Source organism: Panthera pardus, unplaced genomic scaffold (genome assembly GCF_024362965.1).
Source record: "Panthera pardus isolate Hobbes unplaced genomic scaffold, ASM2436296v1 HiC_scaffold_1, whole genome shotgun sequence".
Lineage (NCBI taxonomy): Eukaryota > Metazoa > Chordata > Mammalia > Carnivora > Felidae > Panthera > Panthera pardus.
This window is the reverse complement of record NW_026526654.1, coordinates 24,049,235-24,071,899: the sequence shown is the minus strand read 5'-3', so window position 1 is coordinate 24,071,899 and position 22,665 is coordinate 24,049,235. Positions and strand designations below refer to the sequence as shown.

Below are 22,665 nucleotides of genomic sequence, written 5' to 3'. Positions count from 1 at the left end.
TATTTTCTAGGGTTGTGAAAATTAAGTGAAATTATGACACTGAAAGTATCCAGCCCATAGTAGGTTCTTAATTCCTTTTGTGTTACATCTTTCCTGTTAAACATTTTCATAGTTGGATAAGGAAAGCATTTTCACTAATAGTTTATCTCATGCCCAAATTTCTTCCCTCCTCGGGCAGTCTGGAATCTTGTATTGAGTACATTGATCTGATCCTCCCTTTGAGAAAATGTATCAGGAAAATGTTTTAAATGAAACCTTCATACTATTTTGAAGACTACCCCCTTCATACCCCCTGCATTTTGAGAATACACAGAATCCCATCGACATGCCCCTGTAATTACTTGAGCCTCCTGTAATGGGCTGGATTGTTCCAGAGTTCACACACAGTGCTTTCACCATTCTTATTTGATTCTTAGTCATTCTCTACTTTAATTTACCATGGTTCTGTACACACATTTCTCCCTTCATGAGCGATGCACAAATTTTTGTATTTTACACTAGGCACTATAAATGTTTATGGATGGATAGCTTATATTAGAAATTATCTTTTAAAAAATGAAAATGAGCTATCTTTAACTGTTTTAATATTCCACCCCTAATCCCTTAAAGAGATTTAATATAAAATTTTATTGTGGAAAATTGCACACATTTACAAAAGTGGGGAATGGTATATGAACCCCTAGGTACCCATCTCCTAGCTTTAACAGTTACCAACTCATGATTGATCTTATTGCATCTATACCCATGGATTATTTTTAAACCTATCATACATGCTCTCATTTCATTCATAAATATTTTAGAATCTGAAAAGATAAGGATTGTTTTAAATTTTAGGATCTATATCACCTATATTCTCTGCAGTATCTGATTATAATGCTGTCCCTTTGAACTACACTTAAACAAGTGAGGCAGGGTGTTGTTGTTGTTGTTGTTTTTGGGGGTGGGAGGAATGAAACCATTTTATTGAAGTGCTTGGGGGAAAGGTCCAGGGGTAGGAAGACAATGAGATCTAACATCCTCCGTCCTGTTGGAATCTCTCCAGCTGCACAGTCCTCTGAGAAAGGAGGCAGGGTTATTTTGCTTTTCTTTCCTGACTTAATTGGCTGCTTAGTTGTAAAATATTATATGTATATAGTGTTTGTAAATATGCTTTACAAGAGTTTTCAGTTGCAAGTGATTATTCAATCAGGAACATCTTTCTCAGTTTATTAAGTTTGTACTGTATTAGTACATGAGTACATTTTTACTGGAAAAAGTTAATCTAAGAATATATGTTATATATATATTTTAAGCATAAATGAAATCAGAGTGTATACTATAATGCAGCTTGCTACCCACCACACTTCTTCACATTCTTGTCTGCCTCTAATCTCTTTTCTACACTGCAGCCAGCAGGGGTCTTTTTAAAATGTAAATCAGGTAGTGAGTTCCTTAGTAAGACCCATCTAATGATGTGTCTTTGTACTTAGAATAAAATGTAAGTTTCATACCTTGGCCTGAAAGGCCCATTGTGATCTATCTTGCCTGCATCCTCTATCCTTTTTTTTTTTTTTTTAATTTTATTATTTTTAAATATTTATTTTGAGAGAGAGAGAGAGAGCGAGCACACATGTGCTTGCACATGAGCAGGAGAGGGTCAGAGAGAGAGGGAAAGAGAAAATCCCAAATAGGCTCCACCCTGCCAGTGCAGAGCCCTACATGGGGCTCTTTCTCAGGAACCGTGAGATCATAACCTGAGCTGAATGGGCTCTATCTCAGGAACAATGAGATCATGACCTGAGCTGAAACCAAGAGTCCGAAGTTTGACTGAGCCACTCAGGCACCTGTCCTCTATCCTTCCTAACATGCTGGAGCCTCCTTTTGATTCCTCGAAGGTGAGCTTGGTCCTATCTAAGCCCTTTGCACTTGTTTTGTACTCCTTGTCTGGACATATTTTGGCATTCTGGAGGCACTTGTCATTCAGGATCCTCCCTATCCCCATACCCCTTTGTGTTTTAACTCAAACATTATCTTCTTAGAGAAGACTTATTTGACCCCTTTGTATTAAGTACTCCTCCTTTCCTCTGGCAGTTTGTTATGGCACTTAGAAATGATTTTATCTGTCTTTTTCTCCACTGCTACAGCAATAAATGAATAAATAGTTGGTCTGTTCTGTGTGTTATGAATGCTGCATCCTTTTGAATTTGTAAGAATGGCCATTATATTCATTTTTAGAATTTTTTTACTATTTGTTCCACTAATTATTTCCCCTAAATTCTCTTACTTGGTATTAGTTTCTTAAAGATTGATTTTATGATTATCTTTGTAAATTTCAGAATTGCTCATTGCCAGTGTGAGAGCAGTTTGTGGGAGAAGGCCAATTGTCTGGAGGCTGGGAAATCCAAGGGTCCCTTCCTTTTCCTTGTATTGGAGTTTGGAGCACAAAGGACTGCATCTACCTCCATGGCACACATTCCCCGGAATGGTGTTTGTATGTGATTTTGCCAACTAACCCTATTCTGTCCTTTCTACATTTTTCCCCTAAGATTTCTGTTTCTCTGATGGCCTTCTTCTTTAAATAAAAATTCCCCCCTTACCCCCAGCAAGGTTATGCATTTATTCTTTAAATAGCTTCTGTAAATTTGAGTATGTTGGGAGGTAGGCTCATGTGCTAGTCCCTGTGGTCCACTTACTTCAAAACATTTTTGATGTAAGAGATTTTTTTTTTTTAATGTTTTATTTTATATTTGAGAGAGAGAGAAAGAAAGAGAGAGCGCACGAGCAGGGGAGGGGCAGAGAGACAGAGACAGAATCTGAAGCAGGTTCCAGGCTCTGAGCTGTCAGCAGAGAGCCCAATGCGGGGCTTGAACTCATGAACCATGAGATCATGACCTGAGCCAAAGTCAGATGCTTAACCGACTGAGCCACCCAGGGGCCCTAGTGTAAGAGATTTTTATAAGCCAGTTTTCTCTTTATTGAAAGGATTTAAATTTTTTAAAAACTTGATTTGGGAAAATCTTAAAAATATACCAAAGTAGAGAGAATAGTATTGTGAGCCAGCTTCAGAATTTATCAACATATGGCCAATCTTATTTCACTTATACTTTCATTTTTCCTTTCAAGATTATTTTGAAGTCAGTGCTGTTCTTCATATTATATATTCTGTAAATACTTCAGTATGTGGCAGAGATGCCAGTGTAATGTTCAAAAACAGCCTTTCTCCAGAGTCACTGATGGGAACCCTGCCCGCTAGGGCATTCTCATAAATGACTAAAGCCTGAGGGATTCTCCTCATTGCCTCTTTGAGGAAGACCACCCTGTTCATCTCTGTTATGGCCACAGTTTAACACATAGTGTATATTCAGTAACATTTGTTTAATGAACTACCTTGGTTTCCGTAGTCTTCATTATGAAAAGCAGGTTATTTTTGGATATGGTATGGAATTAGGTGGAACTACAGGTGACCCTCACTGTCAGAACGTAACTGGTTTCTGAATCGTTACTGCATAGTGAATTTACAGAGCAAGAGCCTATATTCTCATTTTTAAAGGGAAAAATAGGGGTGCCTGGTGATGAGGTTTTGGGATGATAGTGGGGTTTGTGGGGTCTGGAGCCGACGGCCAAGAAAGAATTCTTGAAGACATCTTTGGTGCAAAAGTAATTTTATTAAAGCACGGGGACAGGACCCATGGGCAGGAAGAGCTGCTCTGGGACCCTGTGGAGAGACTGCTTATAGAGTTGGGATTTGGTGGGAGGTAATGTCAAGAGGAAGTTTCCAAAGAGATTTTCATCTGCTAAAGAAGACTCACAGGATACTGGAGGCCTAGCTATTGTCAAGCTAAGGTGGTTTTTCCTCTAGCAAAACATTAGCATTAAGACAGTAGGGAGTTCCTGGAGAAACTCTAGCCTCAGGTAGTTGTTAATGGGTTGCAGGTTATAAGGAAATTTAATTTATCTGCGGTTTCCTTCTGCCTTTGTTTCCCACATCACCTGGGGGGCTCAGTCAGGCGTCAAACTCTTGATTTTGCCTCGGGTTATGATCTCATGGTTCATGGGATCTTACAGTGCTTGAGGCCTGGAGCCTGCTTGGAATGCTCCCTCCCTCTCTCTCTGCCCTTCCCCCTGCTCATTCTCTCTCTCTCTCTCTCTTTCTCAAAATAAAGAAATAAACATTAAAAAAAATAAAGGGAAAAATAATGCTTTCCCAGCCCATTGAAAACTCCCAACTAATTTCTCTACATGTTACTCACACACTCTTAAATAGGGTAGACATCTTCACATTGTTGCCCCAAACAAACAGGGTTCACAGGATCCTAAGTTTTTGAGGCCATCAAGTTAAGGTTTTCTCCTTCCCTCCCTCCCCTTCCTTGTCTTCCTTGTGTGGAGGGGTCCATCAGGCAGCCAAGGTAATAAGACACTGCACAGAAACTAGGAACACTGGAAGCTGAAAAAGCTACTTTGTTTAGTAGGGAAAATAGCAAGATAGAGTGCATTTCTTTCAGCTCTTTGCTATGTTAGATGAAATAAAGAATTCAGTTGCTTTTGATGGCTAAAGTGGCAGGCTCACATAGTTGCCCACATTGTTGTGGATATCCTGGACCCTGCACTCCTGGTCTTTCTTCACCTGCCCTCCACATCCAGCCAGTCACCGCAAGTCATGTGTAGTTGTCTTTCTCTCTTCTATTCCTCTGAGCAATCTACTCTTCTTTTTTTTTCATGGCTTCTACTCCACACTCCTACTCCACACTCTCGATCGCCTCGCTGTCAAGTTACCTGGGTTGTTGTAACAGGATACCTTATGATTTCCCTCTTCCGTGCTGGCTATTTATGAGACTCACCTAGCACTTAAAGTGACCCACTCCAGAATAATTAAATCATGATGGAGAGGAGAGAGAGCTGAAATGCAGGACTTTAATTTCTCTGATTAATTTCTTTGAAAGCCTCATTAATTCTCTTCCGTCTGGGCATTTAAATGTGATGTCCTTTGTGTTTGGAGTGTTGGGTTTTTTTTCCCTCTTAAGGCTTTTTCATGCAGGCGGTATTGTCCCCATTTTTCCTTTGGGTTTCGGGTGATACTTCAGTAAAACCCCCCTCAGTGCCGTCTAGTAGAACCTTCTATGATGATGGGAAGTGTTCAATATTATGTGCACTGTTTCCTGGACTAGCCGGTAGCTTTCCAGCACTTAAACTGTGACTAATGACTGAGAAATTGAAATTGTTTTCATTTTTTAAAAAATTTATTTTTGAGAGAAAGAGCAGGGGAGAGGAGGAGAGGGAGGGAAGGAGGGAGAGAGAGAGAGAGAGAGAGAGAGAGAGAGAGAAATGAATGAATCTTAAGAATCTTAAGCAGGCTCCACGCTCAGCACAGAGCCTGACACAGGACTCCATCCCATGACCCTGGGATCATGACCTTAGTTGAAATTAAGAGTTGGACAATCAACCCACCAAGCCACCCAGGCACCCCAAATTTTAAATTTTATTTAACTATAGGTGTTAGGTGCCCTAACTTGTGTCCTTACAGCACCCTGCGTGTATTCCCTCACTACAACACTATATTGTATATTTTCCGAAAATTGTATTATTAAAACATTTCATAAAGTTGAAAGAATTTTGTAATGTATGCTCCTATATCCATCATCTCGATTCTGCCATTAATATAATTATCATACTGACTCTTGATTTTGGCTCAGGTCATGATCTCATGGTTTGTGAGATCGAGCCCTGTATGGGGCTCTGCACTGACAGTGTGGAGCTTGCTTGGGATTATCTCTCCCTCTCTTTCTGTCTCTTCCCCCACTCAAAATAAATACACAAACATAAATATATATATTTCATAATAATATCCGTGCAGATTTCCCTAAACACTTTAACATGCATATCATCAACAGCTTTTTTGGGGGTAAAATTTATGTATAATAAAATGTCCGTATTTTAAGTGTCTATTTGCTGAGTTTTGATAACTGCACCTCCCTGTGTACCCAAACCTCTATCAAGATTACAACATTATCATCACCCCAGAAGGTTCTCATCTGCCCTTTCCCAGTCTGTCCTTTCTCCCACCTTCCCAAGTGATGATTGTTCTGAAATTTTTTCGGGCAGTGTCTATTTTAGCATCATTCTAAGTATCTGAATAGTGGAACCTCATGCTCACCATAAATGAGAAATGCTTTGGCTTCTTAGTTTCCATATACACCCTTCTACACACGTTACATTCAATTTTGTGTTTGATTTTCAGCTCAATCGGCTGTGTGGCTACAAAAATAAGAAATTGTTTCAGGGCTGACATGGAAGCTCGCAGAAAGAGACTTGAGCTGAGGGCTCGGGCTGAGCTGCTTCTTTCTTTGTCTCTGAAAGTGCTCTAATGCACTCAGAAGAATCCCCTCGCACCACAGTCCTTACCTTCATCACTACTGTTATTGGGGTCAAGTGCAACAACAGTCTCGGTTTTCTAGTTAGCATGGGATTACTGTCAACCACAAATGGTATCTTGATTAATTATGATTCTAATACCTGCTATGGATTACTGACATCTTATTTCTCATTGACAATGAGCTCATCACTACATTCAAGCTCAAGGATATGACCAAACTTGTCCTTAAATCCTGTCTTTGTGGGTCTGCTAGGACCATTCCCCAGTGCCAACTGTATATAAGTCTGGATCCATTCAGGAGACAGAGACCACAGAGTAATTTAAAAGAGGGAAGTTTAAAGAATTGTTACACTATGATAGGAGAATAACTATAAAGATGTAAAGGGAGCTCTAAAGGATACTCTGGGGCTAACAGGTGGTCCCCAAAGAAGGGCCAACTTAGAGAGGTGAACTACTAAAGTCTTGGGTTTAAAATCTTATTAGAGAAGGTAGAGGTACAACCTTAAGTTGCTGGTAGAAAAGTTTGCTGAGTTGCTGAGATTAGAGCTGGTCCACTGTAGCTGGGCAAGCAGGAAATAACCCTCTTAAGTGTAGTTGAACCTGGGTCGGTTGGCCTGTGTGTGGGGGGGGGGAGTCAGGGTGCTGTGTGTGGGCATAAAACCTGGACTTCATGGTGTCCTCATTGGGAGGTAGTGCCTGGTCAAGGCTACCAGGTTGCTGAGGGACTGGACCCAGGGGCATATGGCTAGGACTGGGAGCCACTGGGTATTCTCCCCATAGGTACCGTGCAGTAGGAACCAGAACAAAATAAAGATAGCAACAAGACCCTGAAGGTGTCTTTCCTGCAGTGCCCCTTCAGTACCTTTTACTTGACAGAGTGTAATATTGTACTCAGTATAAAGAAGAAATGCTTAAAAACTCCAGTCCATTTTTAAAGCCAGGTACTGAAAGATGAATTCAGAGGAGAGAGGTAGCACATTGATAACTGGCCTGTTCAGTCAGAGGAGGTTATTTTACTCACAGTTCCTCACGAGCTCCCCATTTTACCCAGAGTGAAACCAAAGCCGTACATGGCCCTCTGCTTCTTGACTTCATCTTCTAGTACTGTTTTCCTTGTTGGCTCTGGGGTAGCCATCCTGGTCTCCCTGCTGTTTCTGAAACATAAGCTGGCATTCTCCTGACTTAGGGCCCTTGCACTAACTGGTTCCTCTTAGAAAGTTCTTTTTCTACATATCTGCCTGGTGAGTTCCTTCCTTTCCTTTGTCTTTGCTCAGATGTCAGCTTCTCCATGAGGCCCGCCCTTGACCATGTTCTTTAATACTGGAAGCACCAGCCCTTCTGGTGCCCTCATGTGGCTTGACTTTTTCCATGGTACTTCTCACCTAACATACTGTGTAGTGTATGTATTTCTCGTGTCTGCCTTCTCCCTTCATAATGTCAGGTGCCGTGAGTGGCAGAGGTGTGTGTGTGTGTGTGTGTTTTGCTCACTTATCCCAAATACCTAGAATAGTGCCTGATGCATTGTAGATGCTTAATTAGTACTTGAATATTAGAGTGGACTCGGTGATAATACCCATTAAAATGAGATTCCATTTTAACAAAGGAATTCTGACTTTGTTGTTCGATGTATTTTTACTACTGGGTTATGCAGTTTCCTTTATATTTTGGAGACAGTTACATTCTTTTGATATGACCAGGGTGTATTTTTGGGTGGCTTATATGCTTTAAATGAAGCACTGTGCTTTATTAAGTTACCTTTTCTATAGCTAAAGCTATGTCTTTGGCTTCTGTGACTCTTATCTGGGCAAATGCTTGAGGGAGATAACTGTATTTTTAACATTTTATTCAGAATTGAATCTTGGTCATGGAGAGTTAACTGATTTTTGTTGTTGTTTTTAGGTGCTGAATGTGGAGTAAATGCAGATGTTGAGAAACATCTTGAATTGGGCAAGAAATTACTTGCAGCTGGACAACTAGCTGATGCTTTATCTCAGTTTCATGCTGCAGTAGGTTTGTATCTTGGAACCAAAACCCTCAGTGGCCATCCTAGTTATTTCTAGTTAACAGCATTTGGATAACATTTAAAATAAACATTATTTAATGTTGAAAGAAAACATTTAAAAATATTTGCAGGATTCTGGGTGAAATAGATTAATAAATACACAACACTTAAATGCATATGTATCTAACACAAGAGAATTTTCCAGATAACTACATTTTCTACTCTAAGTATCAAGAATAAGTCAAGATAATTTTTTTTTTTAAGATTTTTTTTTAACCTTTACTTATTTTTGAGAGAGACAGAGTGAGAGCAGGGGAGGGGCAGAGAGAGAGAGGGAGACACAAAATCTGAAGCAGGCTCCAGGCTGTCATCACAGAGCCCGATGCGGGGCTCAAACCCACGGACTGTGAGATCATGACCTGAGCTGAAGTCGGACGCCCAACCGATAGAGCCACCCAGGCGCCCCAAGTCAAGATAATTTTGACAGAAAGCTTTTCTCACTGTATTATATAGTTTTTTACCCCCCCTAAAAGATTTCACTAAAGACGGTTTAATTTTCTTGATGACTTGAGATCAGAAGTATAGTTCTTTTACTTTGAGGCCCTTGGGGGTTCCTGCAGTCCGTTGCCTCTTCTGTGTTGGTCAAACTTCCTCACTCCCTTAGGCTGGACATCCTGTTGCTCACTTATGTTTGTCTATAGTTTCTACTCTCTGCAGCTTTTAATCTATTGGGACTGAGAGGAACGAGATGGCCACAATAAATAGGTTCTAAGTGAGGGCTTAAAGGATTTTCTATATGCTTTTGTGCAGGACTTTCTGACACTGACTTTTTGGAATCCTCTCTTAAATTATACATTCTCACTTTTATTTGGGATGGTTAAGAGTGACAAGTTAACCTGTAGGGTAATGAGGTGGGTTTTTTTGTTTATTTTTTTCTATGTTTTTGATAAGATAAAGTTCTCACCAGAAGAATGATCATCCCACTCCTGTAATTTACTTTGTAAACAGAACATAATTAGATTTTGGTTTGGCAGTATTTTTCTTAATGCTTTTTTGTAAACTCACACTTTTATTACTGGTATTATTAACCCTCTGGAATAACAGGAAACCAAGGTTTTTAATCTTGGGTTTGCCACTTGATAATCCTATGATTATTGGTTAAGTTATGTAAGTAAATATAGACTTAAACAAGTTACCTGCATATTCCTAGCAGTTTTCACTGTGCCACCTAAAAGGATTTTTTGTGAAGATTGGTGAGAATAATGTATATAAAGATTTTTTTTTGAAAATAGGGTACAATCACACATGTAGGATCTGTAGAAATATAATTTTTATATCTCTGAAAATTAAGACTTAAAAAACAGACTTGATATGTTAATAGAATTTTCTTAACTATGTGAAATTTCTGTTAGGTAGGTTTTTTCATTTTAGCAATTAGCTCACCTTGGGAGGTGGTAGGTAATCGGCACAGCAATTTGTACCAGTTAATTTTCACTGGAGACCATATACTAAATGACCATGTCACTACTGAGTCCACACTGTTCTGGTGGTTTGAGCTCTGCTGCAGCGTGGTAGTTAAAAAAATTTCAATTATTGTCTTAGATAAAGCATATCTTAAAAAATATTGATTCTTCCCTAGTACTGCAAGAATATTTGCAGAAACTTACACCTCCTACCTATTTTCTACTTTATTATTTGCTTTTTTAAATCTCCCTTTTAGCAGAAACGTTAAGGCCATGGCATATTGTTACGGTCGTTTAAAATGACTTCTTGCTTTTCTTTAGCTTCACTGCTGTACTTGAACTTTTGAGATGGTTCTTCCCCAAAATACCCAATAAAATATTATATTCATTGTCAGATGTCAGTTAGTAAAGCTAAGAACTGATAATTTATTTGTGAAATTCGGCGAAGGGAGAAAGTGAAGCAGTGCTAATGCATTCAGAGTTCAGAGAGCTGTAGAGCTATGTGCCCTTTTGTTCGTCATGATTTGGCGACTTACAACAATTCTCAGAATGTTCACATGTCTTAATTTCTCAGAAAGACCTGTGTAGTTTGGGACATTCATCATCTTAGTTTGTGTCAAACACAGATTATAGCCCACTGTAGAAAACAAAGATTAAATTGTATATGATGGCAGTATACAGGAGATGGTGAGGGGGGTGGTGGTGTCATGGCCTACTGACCCTCCTATTAAAAGTGTGTTTATCAGAAAAGAACGTTAGATCCTCTGTTTCAGTTGTCTGGTTTACCAGACCTCACATTTAGCATGGCCACACTGGCTGCTTCAGGTAGCCCAGTGAGTTAGGGAAAGCGTCTCACCAACAGTGAATTTGTCCGGGTCTCCTGACTTGTAGACTAACAAGTTGTGTGCTTGTTGCTGTAGGCGGTAGAGCTGGGCTGCTGTAAAATATATGCCAATCTGCTGTGGTGAAATATCACCCATGGTTTAATACATTGCTTTAAACTGACTGTGTAAAAGAGTTCATTAAATGTTTATTCATTTGTTATACTTCCCAGCTTCTAAATTTTGTGATGTACTTTATTTAACTTCTGTGATTAGAAATTGATGTGAAAGTTTGTAATAGAATTTGGCTGGCAGCATTGTAAGTATCAATGAATCATTTCTTATTATAATGCTGTAGTTGACATTATTTATGGTTGTGGCACCCTTCCATTTTCATTCTTGAAAAATTACTAGGTGCATTTTGAAAATTACTTGGGCTTGGTATGTTTTATGATTACATTTTTAACACAAGAAAAGGTTTATGTATTAAAATTCAGTAGTGTCACATTGTTCCTACAGAGTGATACGGGTCTATCAGTGATATGAAGTTTTTTTGTATCTGGCATATGAATATTTTTTGGCAGGAGTTTTAAGATTTAAGATGGGGAAATATTCTTGATCTGTCGGAAACTGTGATTTAAGGAAGGATGTTGATTATCACTTTCCAATTAGTCTTCTAAAACAGTTGCATCCATTTCAATGTTATGAAGTAGTCAGACACAAGTATTGTTTAGAGATTTATCATTAGAGAAAACTGCAGTGCAATGTGAAAATGACCTGACTCTCATTCCTGCTGCATGGTCTTAAGGAAATAATGAATTCTAGGGTCTGAAATCACTTTTTTGATAGACCTAACAGAATGTCTGAGCTATATTGGGCAGGAATGCCTGTCTAATGTGGTGGATTAAATGGTAGGCATGTCTGAAATGATAGTTTTCTCTATTTGCTTGGAAAGAAAATCAGTATCACATTTATAGTTTTGCTAAATCAGAAAACAAAATCTATGCCTACATTTATTTGTCACAAACGTATCATGGTGCTTTCTCATCACATTTGGACCTCATTTGTGAAATGGGGATGGGCATTTACTATTCACATTTACAGAAGGAAAGAAAGTACCTTAGTGACTTTTTAAACATCGTGTTCTAATGCAAAAGATTGTGAACTTCTTAAGGATAGGTAGAATCTCATTGTTGTTATTACCATTGTCATTATTTTTACTGAAGTATAATTAGTATACAATGTTAGTTTCAGGTGGATGGACAACATAGTGATTGACAATTCTACACATGATTCAGTGCTCACCACAATAAGTGTAGTCATGTCATCATACAACATTATTATAGTATTATTGAGTATATTCCCCTACTGTGTGTTTCATCTCTTTTTTATAAAATAAATAATTCTTTTTATCTATTTTACCCATCTCTCTACCCCACCCCATCCAGTAGTCATCAGTTTGCTCTCTATATTTAAGAGTCTGTTGTTTGTTTGCTTATGCTGTTTTTTAGATTCTACATATAAGTGAAATCGTATGGAAGGTGCCTAGCTGGCTCAGTTGGTAGAGATGTGACTCTTGATCTTGGGGTTGTGAGTTCAAGCCCCATGTTGAGTGTAGAGGTTTATTAAAACTAAAACCTTTAAAAATAAAATAAATGAAATCGTATGGTATTTATCTTTTCCTGATTTATTTCAGTTAGCATAAAGCATAATACCTTTTAGGTCCATCCATGATGTTGCAAATGGCAAGATTTAATTCTTTTTTTCATGGCTGAGTAATATTCCTGTGTGTGTGTGTGTGTGTGTGTGAGAGAGAGAGAGAGAGAGAGAGAGAGAGAGAGAGAGACAGACAGACACACACACACACACACACATCTTAAAGATAGGTAGTATCCTATTTTGCCATTATTATTTTAATCTCCGGTAGGTGCTCAGTAAAAGTTTAAATGAAGGGATAGAGTTGGGTTAGCTGGGAGCAAGAATAACATTTTTCTGTATTTAGACAAGTGTGGTCTTTCTGTTTTCCACTACCACTGTTTATAACATCATTTGTAATTGGCTTTCTGATGTATTTTCTTCATTAGTTGTATTTTATTACAGCTTATCTTTTCATATTTGAATAGTAGTTTGAAGATTAGACCTTAAATCCATCTCTCATGTTCAAGTTTCTAATAAACGAGTATAACAATTTGAATGGCATGTTTTCACATGAAATCTAGTATTTCTATAGGTAGGCTTGCAAGTATTTTAAATAATGAACTGTATTGTGTATTGAATGGATAACAGGATAAGTGATTATTTTCAAGGTTGTCAGATGTTGTTTTATGAGAAATTAAGCATGAATTTTTAAACTGATCCTTGTTCAGTTGCTACTTCATGCACAATGATACAGGAATGGACACTAGTTCTAGGAACTGTTGGTATTTTAAGATGAAGATCTAGGGAAAACTGTTTTGCCATTCACGTGACCTCATACGACTAAGAACATTGATTTGAAGGCAAGGGAAATAAAAGGACAAATTAACTATTGGGACCTCATCAAGATAAAAAGCTTCTTCACTGCAAAGGAAACAATCAACAAAACTAAAAGGCGACTGACAGAATAGAAGAAGATATTTGCAAATGACATATCAGATAAAGGATTAGTATCCAAAAACTATAAAGAACTTACCAAACTCAACACCCAAAAAACAAATAATCCAGTAAGAAATGGGCAGAAGACATGAATAGACACTTCTCTAAAGAAGACATCCAGATGGCCAACAGGCACATGAAAAGATGCTCAACGTCACTTCTCATCAGGGAAATACAAATCAAAACCACACTGAGATACCACCTCATACCAGTCAGAGTGGCTAAAATTAACAACTCAGTAAACAACAGATGCTGGCGAGGATGTGAAGAAATGGGAACCCTCTTGCACTGTTGGTGGGAATGCAAACTGGTACAGCCCCTCTGGAAAACAGTGTGGAGGTTCCTTAAAAAATTAAAAATAGAACTACCCTACGACCCAGCAATAGCACTACTAGGAATTTATCCAAAGGATACAGGAGTGCTGATTCATAGGGGCACATGTACCCTAATGTTTATAGCAGCGCTTTCAACAATAGCCAAATTATAGAAAGAGCCCAAATGTCCATTAACTGATTAATGGACAAAGAAGATGTGGTTTATATATACAGTGGAATACTATTTGGCAATGAGAAAGAATGAAATCCTGCCATTTGTAACAACGTGGATGGAATTGGAGGGTATCATGCTGGGTGAAATAAGTCAGAGACAGATCTCATGTTTTCACTCATATGTGGAACTTGAGAAACTTAACAAAAGACCATGGGGGGAAGGAAAGGGAAGGGGAAAAAATAGTTTCAAACAGAGAGGGGCAAACCATAAGAGACTCTTAAATGCAGGGAACAAACAGAGGGTTGATGGGAGGGGCAGCGGAGAGGGGAAAATGGGTGATGGGCTTTGTGGATGGACTTGTTGGGATGTGCACTGGGTGTTTTATGTAAGCGATGGATCACAGGAATCTATACCTGAAACCAAGAGCACACTGTATGCACTGTATGTTAGCTAACTTGACAATTATATTAAGAAACAAAACAAGGTGTTCACTGAAAACATGAAAAAAAAAGAAAAAAAATAAAGAGCACATTTATTTATTTTGAGAGAGAGAGAGCAAGTGAAGGAGGGGCAGAGAGAGAAAATCCCAGGAGGGGCAGTGAGAGGTGGGGGGAGGAAATAGAGAGAGAGAGAAGCGGGGGCTCTCCTGAAGCAGGGTTCGTGCTCACCTGAAGCAGGGCTCGGCCAGTGTGAGACTCAAACTCGTGAACTGTGAGATCATGACCCGAGCCTGAGTCAGATACTTAATGACTGAGCCACCCAGGCACTCAGAACATCGATTCTTGATTCATATGTTGAGCCATTGTCATTTGATTACTCAATTTTGTAGGTTCATTGTTATAAAATGGGTCTCTAATCTGATTTCATATCTTAAAAATACCTAAAAACTGAAGAATAAAGTAAATGAAAGTGCTCCAGATTATTGTATATAAACATTTTTTAATATATGTGTAATCAAATACTTAAAAGCTGTGTCATATGTAATCCTCATTAGAGGTTTTTCTGCATGGACTGAAATGGTCGGTTTTTCCCCAAATAGAAGTGTAGGTACCTTCTTGATAAGTTGCCCAATGCTAGCATTAAGCATTCGTTTTTTTTTTTTTTTCTTGAAAGAACTAGATACAGAGGTCAAAATAACCGACATCTGTTTTTCAACATGCCATTGCTGATTTCATATGGGAGAACGATCTGAATATCCTGGTGAGGCACATCTTTTTAAGAGCCAGGTCTGTTCTCTGGAATCCCTGCGTGGGGTGGCTGGCAGGGAGAAAGGGAACTGGGTGACCAGATGTTTGTTTGCTTTGCCTCCTGGATGGAAAGCACTCCAAATGGAAAGCTTACCCGGACCAGTGAGGTCAGAATCTACAAGCAGCAACTCTTTGAAAAGCAAGAGATGGCAGTGTCTGTCATACCCTCTGTGCCAACTTGGGAGGACTGCAGGGACCAGAGGGCGGGCAATGCAGCAGAGACTTTAGCCCCCTTCCTCTTTTGTCCCCTCTGAGAAAAACCTCTTCTGGACTGGACAGAGTGTGACAACAAAACATTTGCTCCCTGGGTTTACAGACCTGGCTCTGGAAACAAGACCCATGGGAAGTGGACCATATTCATCCGGAGGCTGGGAAATGTTTCTCTTGGTCTGTGGCAGGGCTGATGTTGGCGTGCTTCCTCCTTGTCCACAACAGGATGGCACTAGGGAAAGCAAACAGAACAGAAGCCAATGTGAAGGATTTCTTGGGCTTTCTCAATGAGAAGGACCCAGGAATCAAAGCCAGAAGCAAGGGAGGAGCTCCTGGGGTATGGTAGGGCTGAGGAGACCCTGTGGGAAAGCTGGCTAGCTCCAGGGACCCGCTGAGTACTACAGTGTCCTGTGGAAATGAAAGAAAGACCAAAGAAGCCATGTCTGTACTGACTTTAGCCCCTTGCTTGTCCTAGGCAGGTCTCAGTGTTGGCATTTGTTGTGGTGATCAGGAATTTGTTTCCATTTCCTTTTATTTGAATACCTTGGGCCAGGTCATATGGAGACACTCGAGTGAATTCACTCAAGGAGTTTTATTTTCTCTAGACTGAGGTGTGTGTATAAATAATTGATACCAGAGGGAGTGATAAGTGTTATGGGCACAGTAAGAGGTATACTATATTATCGAATGTTATGGAAATTGAAGGAATGGAAGGTATATATTTCACATGTGTCATCAAATGAGTCATTTGAGCTGTGCCTCAAAGATTGAGTAGGATTTGGACATACGAAGATGATCATGTGTGATGTAAACTCCAGGTCTTAAATCATGTTACTTCTAGTATTTTTTGCTTAGTGTAAATAAGTCATGGAAAACTTAATTTTTTTTAAATTAATGAATATAAAAGCACTCTGTTTATTATGAAACATTTTGGAATGTGTTTGGTATAAAGAAGAAAATCTGATCTCTCTGCCCAGATAACTACTGTTGACATGTGGTGAATTTCCTTTTACTTTTAGAGGCAGTCACTTAAAAGTGACTGGTATCAAGTCATTGTTCAGGCCAGTTATGCTGCCCAGACTCACATATTTTTAATTTATTGTACATTCTAAATCAAATATAAACTGAACCTAAAAATATTATATATCATTTATGCTCTTAAGTATAGTTACTCTATATCTTACTTTTTCCTCAGGCTAATTATAGCATTTTGTAGGAAATACAAATATATTTGTATATTTGTATATACAAATATACAGCCGCCTATATACAGGCGGCTGACTATGCTCTTTTTTTTTTTCGTGATCTCCTGAGCAAAATTGATCAGGAAAGAAATTTCAGTGATGCTTAGCTGGGATCTATGGATTGTTTTTGGTTTTTGTTTCAGATTTGAGGAAAAAATAGTTCTTTAATTGTTAAAATGCCCAGTTTTCATAGCTTTTCAAAAATATGATCCTAATAAAATAGTATAATGAAAAGTATGTTACAAAATTTTACTGTTTTGACCATTTTTAAGTGTATTAGGTTAGTGGCACTAAGCGCATTCACATATTTGTGCAACCTGCATCACCATCCATTTCCAGAGCTTTTTCATCATCCCAAACTGAAACTCTACCCATTAAGCAGTTGTTCCCCATTTTTCTCTCTCCCTTTCTCTCCTTCCTTCCTTTGTTTTTGTAATAGCCATCTTAATGGATGGGAAGTGGTATCTCACTGTGGTTTTGATTTACCTTTCCCTAATGATTAGTGATGGTAAGCATCTTTTCATGTGCTTTTGGCCATTTGTATATCTTCTCTCATATATGGTTTTATAGCTTTACTTTATCCTCCTGCCGTCTTTTGCTCAGCAGTGGTTCAGATAGGTTAATGCCATTAACAACTGCTCAAAACCATGATTTTGAATGATGACAAACCATTCTGTCATAGATTGCCATTGGTCATGTTTTTCAGATGATAAGACCTTCAGGGGTAGAACTTTCAGAGAGTTTTAGTTGTAAATCTTATAATGATAGAACTGTGCATAAATAAATATTTGTTTAAGACACGTGGCTGGATTTGGTCAAGATATATATGTATATATCTATATCTATATATCTATATATACACACACACACACATATACACACACATATGTATTTCAAAATTGCTTTCTAGAAGGACTGTTTGGCAGCACAAGGTTTACTTCCACTGAGTAAAGTAGAATTAGCTAAAAAACCTAATCATCCATCTGTTTTCCTTCTTTTAAATATTGGTAACTTAATTAGTCTTGTTTCATTTCCCTTCTCCTCCTTTGTCCTAAGGTTTGTACCTTTATTTCTTCACTGCCATTTTAATTGGAATTTGTGAGGGAACAGAGATTGTACATTTAATATGTCAGTTTAATTGGAAGTCTATAATTTTCTTAACTCTGAATAAAGCATAGTCACATTCTCAATCAGTATTTTTAAAAAAAAATTTTAATGTTTATTTTGAGAGAGAGAGCATGAGTGGGGGAGGGCAGGGAGAAAGGGAGACACAGAATCTAAAGTAGGTTCCAGGGTCTAAGCTGTCCACATGGAGCCTGACACAGGGGCTCAAATTCACGAACCATGAGATCATGGCCTGAGCTGAAGTCGGATGCTTAACTGACTGAGCCACCCAGGTGCTCCTCAATCAGTATTTAACTTAAGGAAATTTCAGTAAAGACAAAGACTGAATTGCATACTTATAAAAGTTGTGAGTCGAATATAGTTAATATTTTAGATCAGAGGTTGGCAAACATTTCCTCTAAAGAGCCAGATGATGAATATTTAAGCTTTTCAGCCATACAGTCTCTGTGCATTTATTTTTATTTTTATTTTTTGACAACTCTTTAAAAATATAAAAGATATTCTTGAAGCCTGTGGGTTGGATTTGGCTCAGAGACTATAGTTTGCCAATCCTGTTCTGGATTTATTTGTAGTGATCTTGCTAGTCAACTGGACCCATTATTGATGGAAAGACTCTTAATGCCTTAAGGGAATTGCAAACTCTAGTATGGTTCAGGTGATTTGTGTTTTTAAGGAAATTACCGAGAGCTAATATTTATTATTTTAATTTTCAGATGGTGACCCAGATAACTATATTGCTTACTATCGGAGAGCTACTGTCTTTTTAGCTATGGGCAAATCAAAAGCAGCACTTCCTGATTTAACTAAGGTGATTGAACTGAAGATGGATTTTACTGCAGTAAGTGCATCTAAACTTTCTTTAAAGAAACTTAAGGAAGTTTGGAAGAGGTAATTTGTTTTTAAAGGTGAGGATCCACCTGTTAGGCATAGCTGGGGAGCATAGGAAGCTGCTGTGGTGTAGTAGACTGGGCAGCAAGAACAATCCAAAGTCCCTGGAATCAAAGATCTGTGTGAAAAAGGAACAGTGGGTAAATTTGGTGAATTTTAGAAGCTTGGCAGTGACATCATCCTTGTGGCTTAGAAAGACCTCTGTTTTTGGGGGGAGTGTAGGGCAAGATGTGAGGCTGAGTAACCAGTTGATCAAGAGGCTATTGAATTAACAGGCTGTCAGGTGACTGACAGTAGTTCCAATTAAGGCTGTCATAGGAAAGATAAAGAAAAGGAGATAGGTCACTTACATAGTGGTTTGTAGTAAGGACACAGTTCTGAATTAGATGGCATCCTCCCCTGCAACCAACACACAAGCTTCAGAAATGGAGGAATTTACAGTCTAATGGGATATCCTGATGTTTGGCATTTAGTGTAATGGCTTAAAATAATGGGATAAGTTAGATGCTTTCAAAATTAATTTGGTAGCCCGTTTATTGTTTATATCCTGCCATAATCTAAAAAGGACTTGGGATAACTGATTAGATATGGGTGAATGTTTGGTTTGAAATATTACTATTATTTTAGGATGGAATTGCCAAGTGTCAGACTTTCTTTTAATCTGTTACTTTACCTAGCTAACTGAGCACAACCTTTCACAAAAGTTGAGTAGTTCATTTTCCTAGTATTATTAGTTAAAGTGGCTTCGTTTTCCTTTTTATGTGTGTTGATGCACTTAACAGAGGATCAGGGAAATTTTTTGTACTGTCAAAGCAATGTGTTTTTTTTTAAATTTTTGTTTCTAATGTTTATTTATTTTTGAGACAGAGAGAGACAGAGTGTGAGTGAGGGAGGGGCAGAGAGAGAGGGAGACACAGAATCCGAAGCAGGTTCCAGGCTCTGGGCTGTCAGCACAGAGCCGGATGCAGGGCTCGAACCCATCGACTGCGAGATCATGACCTGAGCTGAAGTTGGGCACTCAACCAACCGAGCCACCCAGGCGCCCCAGTAATGCGTTAAGTTTTAGTGGAATGTCAGTGTGGTTTCTGTCTTATGGTCACATTGGTCATCAGAGAGTTGGTATTCTTGGAAGAGATGGGATCATGCACATGAGAAAAGGAATACCAGAGATGGAGGGGGAAAAATGATGCATGGGAAAAGGGAAGAGGTGTTATTCGGTTGTAGTAGAGTGAATATTTCCAAAGTTAATAAAAACAAAATTATATCTAGAACTTTGATTGGTAAAGTCCCAAATTACACAGCTTTTTTTTTTGTGGTGACAAAAAAGTTATTACGATGGCCAAAAAAAAAAATATTGAGATAAAATTCACATATCATCAAATTCATCCTTTTTTAAAGTGTATAATTCAGTGGTGTTTTAGTGTATTCACAAGGTTGTGCAGGCATCACCACTGTCTAGTTCCAGAACATTTTTATCACTCCCAAAAGAAATCGAGTACCCACTAGCAGTCACTCCCCATTTATGCCCTGGACTCTGGCAACCACTTTTCTTTCTGTGTGGGCTTGCCTATTTGGACATTTCATATAAATGAAATCATTCAGTATTTGTCCTTTTGTGTCTGACTTCTTTCACTTAGCATATCGTTTTCATGGTTCACCCATGTTGTAGCACGTGTCAGTACTTCATTCCTTTTAATGCTGAATAACAATAGCAATATTCCATTGTGTGTGTGTGTGTGTGTGTGTGTGTGTGTGTGTGTGTGTATGTCACATTTGCTTATTGATTTATTAGTTGATAGGAATTTGGGTGATTTCTACTTTTTAGCTATTGATTTGAACATCCATGTACAAGATTTGTGTGGATACATATTTTCAATTTTGGGGGATATAGCACAAAAAGTATTTTTAAAGAAGCATACTTAATGCTTAAAAATTGTACACATTCATTGGTTCCAGGAATTGTTCTCAAGAGTGCCAAGTCAAATGGGCATTGGAAAAATAAATATTTCGTTAATAGTTCATTAGTGTATTTGGTTTCATTCTTTGTGTTTAAAGAAAATTTGGTAATGCGTGGTTCTCAGAACGCCCTTTCTTTTTTCTAGGCAAGATTACAGAGAGGTCACTTATTACTCAAACAAGGAAAACTTGATGAAGCAGAAGATGATTTTAAAAAAGTGGTAAGTTCAGCTTGTATTTGGCTTTATGAAGATGTTGAACTCCTTTATGAAGATGAGTGAACATGTTGGACTTATTTTTTTATATAGTAAGACATTTAGTAATAACTTTGTAGCTAAAAGGGAAAATCATTTGATTTGTATATATAAAAATCACAGTTTCTGTATTAATACATAGTGGCTGACATGAAAGAATCACTTTAAGAGTTGGAAGATAAAGTATATGGAATGAATATATAATTTTAATTCAGTTTATATAGCTCACGTGTTCTGCTTTGTTTTCCGTGAGGATCTAGAGATATCAACTGAACTATTCTAAAACTCCTCTAGATACCCCTGGGAAACACTTCATTTGATTTAAAGGAATAATGAGACATTCTTAAAAGGGAGTTTTGTAATTTCCTGTATGGCTACTCTACAAAGTGTAGTGTTTTGAATTCATTGGGGGATGTTATAGATTACCTATAATTGAAAAATGATTTGTTGGAGAGACAGCCAAAGTCTTTATGCCCTCATGAAGCTTATTTTAAGACCTGCATTTTTGTTCCATCTGGATTTGTTTCTGAAGTGGTCTAGAAAGGGCATATGTACAGTTGACCCTTGAACAAAATGGATTTGAACTGCATGGGTCCACTTTTATGTGGGCTGTATAAGTACTGTTAATGCATTTTCTCTTCCTTATGATATTCTTAATAACGTTTTCTTTTCTCTAGCTTACTTTATTGTAAGAATACAGTATATAATACGTATAACATACAGAGTATGTGTTAATTGACTATGTTATTGTTAAGGCTTCTGGTTAACAGTAGACTACTAGTAGTTTTGGGGGAGTCAGAAGTTTTATGAGGATTTGACTGCATGGGGTGGGTGGCATCGGTGCCCCTAACCCTGTGTTGTTCAAAGGTCAACTGTATAAAACCCCATTGTTCATTATTTGCATTTTTGTAGTTTATAAAAATACTTAGTTACTAGATGATAACCACTATGAAAATAAAACTGAAATTTCTAATATTTTCATAACCTCAGTATTTTATACCCTTAGTATTTCATAACCTCAGTGTTTTCACAGTACTCAGTCATATGCAGAGAAATTAAACATTAGACTTAATTGTATTAAAATCTAATCAGCAGCTGTCTCCTGGTCTCAGTAAAACTGGATGTCCTTTTATGTTTATTTAATTTTCCTTACTACTTGAGAAGGTGCTTGAGAACAGGCTGAAGGATAGGTCGTGGGATGTGATGGCAGCTGAGTCCCCAGCCTCGTTCTTATACATAGCAAGTGTTGTGAGAAATTTGTTGAATGGATGGATGAATGATAAAACATAAGAATGAGTTTCCTTCTTTTTAACAAATGCCTAAATCTATTATGTAGAATTGTTTTTCAATCATAACATTAGAGTAGCCTTTTAGGAATAACACAATTTAGAAGAAAGCTTTAGCAAAAATTAATCCTTACTGGGCATTGGATATATCCTTCTGGAAAAGTGAGTTCTTTGAATTTTGGGTATGTCTTCAGTTAATGTCTTTTCTGTGATCAATATTAAAACCTCACAGAGGGGTGGCTGAGTGGTTCTGTCAGTTGAACATCCGACTCTTGATTTCAGCTCAGGTCATGATTACAGGGTTGTGGGATTGAGCCCTGTGTCAGTTTCCACATTGAGCATGGAGCCTGCTTAAGATATTGTCTCTCTCCCTCCCCTTCCCCCTCCTTCTCCCCTCCCTCTCCCCTCCCTCTCCCCTCCCTCTCCCTCTCTCTCCCTCTCTCTCCCTCTCTCTCCTCTCTCTCTTCTTTCCTCTCCTCTCCCTCCTCCCATCCCTTTCTCCCTCCCGCCCCCCTCCCTTTGCCCTCCCCTGCATTTGCTCTCTCTCTAAAAAACAAACAAACAAAAAAAACCCTCCCAAACCTCACAGAAACAAAAGGGGGACTTCCCACTTTTATTTATTTTTTAAAATTTATTTATTTAACTTCAAGTAAGTTAACATACAGTGTAGTATTGATTTCAGGAGTAGAACCCACTT

The 22,665-nt window shown here is 38.2% G+C and overlaps 1 protein-coding gene across 1 annotated transcript in view; it reads left to right on the top strand.

Annotated features, from left to right (window-relative positions):
• Window positions 1–22,665, top strand: part of DNAJC3 (DnaJ heat shock protein family (Hsp40) member C3) — an 89,298-nt gene that overhangs the window by 10,070 nt on the left and 56,563 nt on the right. Inside the window, exons 2-4 of the mRNA XM_019444065.2 lie at window positions 8,249–8,359; window positions 18,298–18,422; window positions 20,575–20,649. Coding sequence (XP_019299610.1) covers window positions 8,249–8,359; window positions 18,298–18,422; window positions 20,575–20,649 — 311 coding nt within the window. The remainder of the gene's footprint in view (window positions 1–8,248; window positions 8,360–18,297; window positions 18,423–20,574; window positions 20,650–22,665) is intronic.